The 5027-nt window shown below is 34.5% G+C and overlaps 1 protein-coding gene across 1 annotated transcript; it reads right to left on the reverse strand.

The window, feature by feature from the left end:
• Window positions 1–363: 363 nt before the first annotated feature.
• On the reverse strand, window positions 364–4825 carry SKL2 (shikimate kinase like 2). The gene is made up of 8 exons (XM_028248190.2): window positions 4401–4825; window positions 3163–3353; window positions 2889–3083; window positions 2313–2374; window positions 1753–1819; window positions 1551–1669; window positions 752–928; window positions 364–622 (listed from the first exon to the last, which is right to left on the reverse strand). The coding sequence occupies exons 1-8, from the start codon at window positions 4656–4658 to the stop codon at window positions 513–515; spliced, it is 1179 nt and encodes a 392-aa protein (XP_028103991.2). The 5' UTR covers window positions 4659–4825; the 3' UTR covers window positions 364–512.
• Between the last annotated feature and the right edge of the window lie 202 nt (window positions 4826–5027).

Here is a 5027-nt window from a genome sequence, read left to right on the forward strand (position 1 = left end):
TAACCATGCAAGTATATAGATATATCATTACACTATATGGTTTCCTTCAATTCCCCCCCCCCCCCCCCTCCAAAAAAAAAAAAAAAAAAAACTGAATTCATCAGTTAAAACTGAATATATTTAGTGAAAATAAATTAAATATATTTTGATAATCATAATTGGTACCACTTTTAAGTACCTCCCATCTAAAAGAAAATTAAGTACTTAAAAATAAGCTTAAAATAATAAGAAAAAATTACAAATTAATGAATGATCTAAATTGTTACAACATCATGACTTTTGGTGTTGACAACTTTGTCGGCTGCCTTTTTATAATGGAAATTTGTAAGGTGTATTGCTGAATAAAATATGCACTTTAAAAAGTAGCAAAGCTCAATCCTAGAGCCACACGGTTCCCCATTGCTTAATGGATTCAGAAACAAATACAAAGATGAATCATTAGAGTCAAAATTCACAAGAAGCAAAATCCTTCAATATTACCAATTTTTGTTTGTATTGTACATTAATCAGTTCTATGAAATGGGAGGAGAAATATCACCTCCAGTTGACGGGTCCCATCCGGGAGGTTTGATGTTTGGCCAATCGCCTCGACATCCCAGCCTTATGTATAAACTTTTCTTACCTGTAAAAAGCAGTAATTATAATGGTCACTACAGATTGCTTTAGTATTTATTCATAACCAAAATGTAAACAAAACCTTCACCAATCATATAAATCAGCATGGAATTTAAACGAGGGGGTGAATAGGCACCTGGAAGCTTTTTGTCTGACAGAATCAATTGTTTCAGGGCACTCAATGAAGCCTGAGCAACAGATTTAGCATAGTCAGGATCCCAACCCCCAAGCTTGACTATCACATCTGCGTTCGAGTAAGCTTGATTACCATCTTGGACAGTCCTCCTGGCCTCCTTTTTCGCTGAATCTTCATCTGCATTAGTTTTGCAATAAGAAAGAGAATCGCTATCTACAATTTGTATTTGGTCCATGAGCAGATAAACAACCAAGGAATAGCCAGTTAATTCCATAGCTGAAATGGTGATCTTTAAGTACTATAGCTGGACATAAACGGAGGGGGGCATCAAATGATATCCAACTTGTCATCCAAAAAATTGTTGTAGTTTAAAACGTCAGCAAAGCATTCACTGAAAACAGAAAGAGTTAGATGCCAATCATGTCACCACGAGCACACAAGGAGTTCAATTTTTCCAATGTGATGCATGCAGCATAGATGGTCTATTCTGTTTAGGGTGTGATAACTTTCATGCCTGATGTGAACTTAAAGAGTCCAGATACAAATACTTATCTGGAAGTTTTTCAGCATATTGGATTCGTTAGCTAATTAAAGAGACGGGGGGAAATGAAGAAGTTTAAATGGCTTTCAGAACTCAGACCCAATCTAACATATTTAGTAATCAGATGGAATTTAAGATCACAAGTGCATGAATAAAATTCTGTGGGTTCCAAAGATGATCTAACTCCTAATAACTAAAACAACTCCCACAGAATTGCTTTCCCAAATGAATTAATCAATGAAAGATTTAACGTATTACCTGTTGCTTCAGACTGAGAAAGCCAGACAGTAAATCCTGCATAAAGATGCCGCCATTGATCACTTCTTCCAGCAGCACCATGCTGCCCTCCTATTGTTGTGATGACAGTACGGACATGACTGCAAAGCCAAATTAAGCATGTGTAAGATGCTTTGACATTCCAGACCTGAACGGAAACAATCAAATCAAGCCAAAGTCATACCTACTGAGGCTTTCTAATATAGCACTTTCTGCTTTTGCAACAGACTCAGATCCCTCTGCAATCACCCCTGGAATTGATTAGACTTGTTAATGCGCTGCAAGATTGGGGATAAAAGTCACTTTGCGCAGTTTATGTAGTATGTTACTTTGACATATAACACACCATCTGAACAGGCCATAACTCCAAAAAGTTTTCTTATAATGCAGCTGAGTATCATCATCATCATCATCATCATTTTCACTAGTATCAAAAGGGAAGGATGGACCCTATTTACATGAGTAAAACCTAATCTGAAACTACTTTTAGTTAAAATTCTAAGATGATGTCAGTTAAAAAATAAAAGCAAATTTGTGTGCCAACCATTTGGAGGACCAAAATGAAGTTTTGTGCATTGCACGATAAGCAAAGCAAATCCCAACATAATTCTCAAAAGATGCATGCCATAATCATAAACAGTTAACCTCCAAACCATCTACAAATCATGAACTTACATCATGAAGCTATGGGGATGGATGAACACAAATCATTAGAATGAGAAAAAATAGTACAACCATACTCACATGAATCAATTGTTTGCTTGGCATACATTTCCAGCAGCTCTTTCGTATTAAGTGGTGTATACCTGCCACACATATAACCAAAGAGGACAAAGCTTAAAACAGAGGAGATATTCAAGCCCAAAGTAAAAAAGTCTTAGAAAGACTCTCCTCCATTACTTAACTAGGACAAAGTCGAGTCAAAATCACTTAACTGAGTTCATAAAAACTACTGGAATTACCATAAAAAATTAAGTAAAATCTTGAACCCAGACTGAGTCCAGCAGCCAAAAGCATACAAGTGCAACAATAATGCACATGCTTGAAACTACTTTTATTCTTTATTTATTTATTTAAGATGGGTTCAATTTAGTGCAAGGTGATTCAAATTGGTGATCATATCATTATGTAATATAATCATTATCAACATTATGTAGTTAAAATGTAAAGTGAGGACGAATATAACAAACATAGAATATGCTAATAAAGGCTATGCAAAAAGGAACAACATGAATGGAAACATTGATAAGATTATCTCATCAGACAAATAGATCCACGAGCAATTTTTGTCCTTTGAATGCAAAGAATGAAAGGCAATACCCAAGACCAACAGCTAGTTCTCGAGCAATTTTTTCATTGATTTCTGATGAATCCCCAACTAAGTAGATTGATGTTCCTTTCAAGAGCTGCATAACTCCTACAGTGAGGGACTCCCAGGACTCGATGATATCAGGCCATTTTAAATCTGGGTCTTGTTTCTTCAAATTAACTACCAGTTGATCATCATCCATATACCTGAGGAACAAATAGAATTCAATTCAAACGTGTAATGATTGGTGACTAAGAACACCCATATATGATTGATTGTACAGACCATATTGTTTCAGCAGGCTTAATCTTCTCGTACAGACAAGTAGTTTCCATCAGAGTCTTGAGAGACCCAGAGTGCTGTACTCTGATTGTTAAAGAGCTCTCTTCCGCATCCACAAATATATCTCTAGAACTTTGGATATCATGGCCCCCAAGTTCTAGTCTCAACTCTACCTCAGTGGGACCATCCAAAAACTGCATCAAACATCACAATTTAACCGTCTTTTTGAGGATAAATCCAATTTGGTAAAGAAATTGATATACCGAAGCAGAAAATGGAATGATAGATGAAACAAGACCCTTATTTCCCACATCTTCTTTTGATAACTGAGATACCAGAAACAGAAACCATACAAGTTTAATGCTGCTCAAGACCGTAAAATAAGTAGTTACCAAGTCTGCCAAGCATCACTGGTTTTGAAAAGTACGAGTGGAACACCAACTCTTGTGAAATGTGTATACATGCACATTGCAGCAGAGTTTGTTTACGTACTTTCAGCAGCAATCATAGCTGATGGTTCTTTAAAATAAAAATTACTAAGAATGTAACTGAATCATGAAATCAGTCTAAGAAGATCATCAATACATATTAATAACAAAACTTATATTCTTTATTAAAAAAAATCGATATGGTATAAACCATTAGAATTTTTTTTATAAAAATAGTAGTTTCAGTATATACACATAGGAAACATAATTAAAACTCAACTAACAAATTGATAAGGTCTCACTTTGAAGCTAAGTTCAATGCATTTATCCTAAATTTTGTAGCTTTCTCAGTATTTTATAGGCACATACGACCATTGCCATCAAAACAAAAGCTCAAAAATCACTCAGTAAAGTTTTTATGCAAAGAGGAAAACATTATGGCCAATCATGACAATATATGTCAAGTGGACTCATTTTGACATTATAAAATAGTACAATATTAATCAAGCATTCTTTGGCATATAAACTGTAAACAAGAACACAATATTAAGATATATACATATACAAATTGATAGGCATATAAGTGTGTGTGTGTGTGTGAAAATCAACAAAACATCAAGGGAATTCAGACAACTACTTAAAACCTAGTCTAAAATTCAATTTATTTCAATAAATCAGGGGAGAGAGCAATCAATTGTTTGTTTGTTCGATGAGAAAATCAAACAAAATTTATTTTCTATGCCATTAACAATTTCCGAACAACCAAACAGAGCGATCACAATTAACGAGAAATTCAAATGATGCTATAATTACCTCGTAATGAGTGGTGCTAGTGGAGATGGTGGAAGTGCATTTGCAGAGAAGGCGATTGAGTTTGTTGAAGATGTCGAAATGGATCGAAGAAAAACGGGGAATTGAGGAAGAAAGAGATGTAATAGAAGAAGAAGAAGAAGAAGAGGAATGATTAGGTTTAGAGATTGAGAGAGAGGTCTTTTGGGGCCAAAATTCGGAGGTTTTGATTGAATTTGCAGTGAAGCAGCAGAGAGTGGTCGTACTAGTAGAAGTTGTCATTTCTGCTTCTCTGCCAAATTTGAGTGGATAAGACCCCAACTTTTAATGCAATTACTTGGTTTATACACCGCTTGTTCTCTCTCTCTCTCTCTCTCTCTCTCTGGGGGAAGAGATATTGCTCTTGTATATTTACTTTGGTCCCGTTTTGACAATTTTCACTTTTAATTAAAAAATTATTATAAGTTGTTACAGAATTTTATAAAGTTGATTTTTTAGTTTTTTTTTTAAATTTATTTAGTTTTTTTTTTTTGATAAGTTATGTGAGAACTGATGTGACTTAAAGTGAATTAAAAGTTAAAAGTTGATTTTTAATCAACTTCTCAAAAGAGGTTAAAAAAGACAAAATAGACTACAAAAGTTAGCTTTTAA

Source organism: Camellia sinensis, chromosome 13, assembly GCF_055761805.1.
Source record: "Camellia sinensis isolate YWXY chromosome 13, ASM5576180v1, whole genome shotgun sequence".
Classification (NCBI taxonomy): Eukaryota; Viridiplantae; Streptophyta; class Magnoliopsida; order Ericales; family Theaceae; genus Camellia; species Camellia sinensis.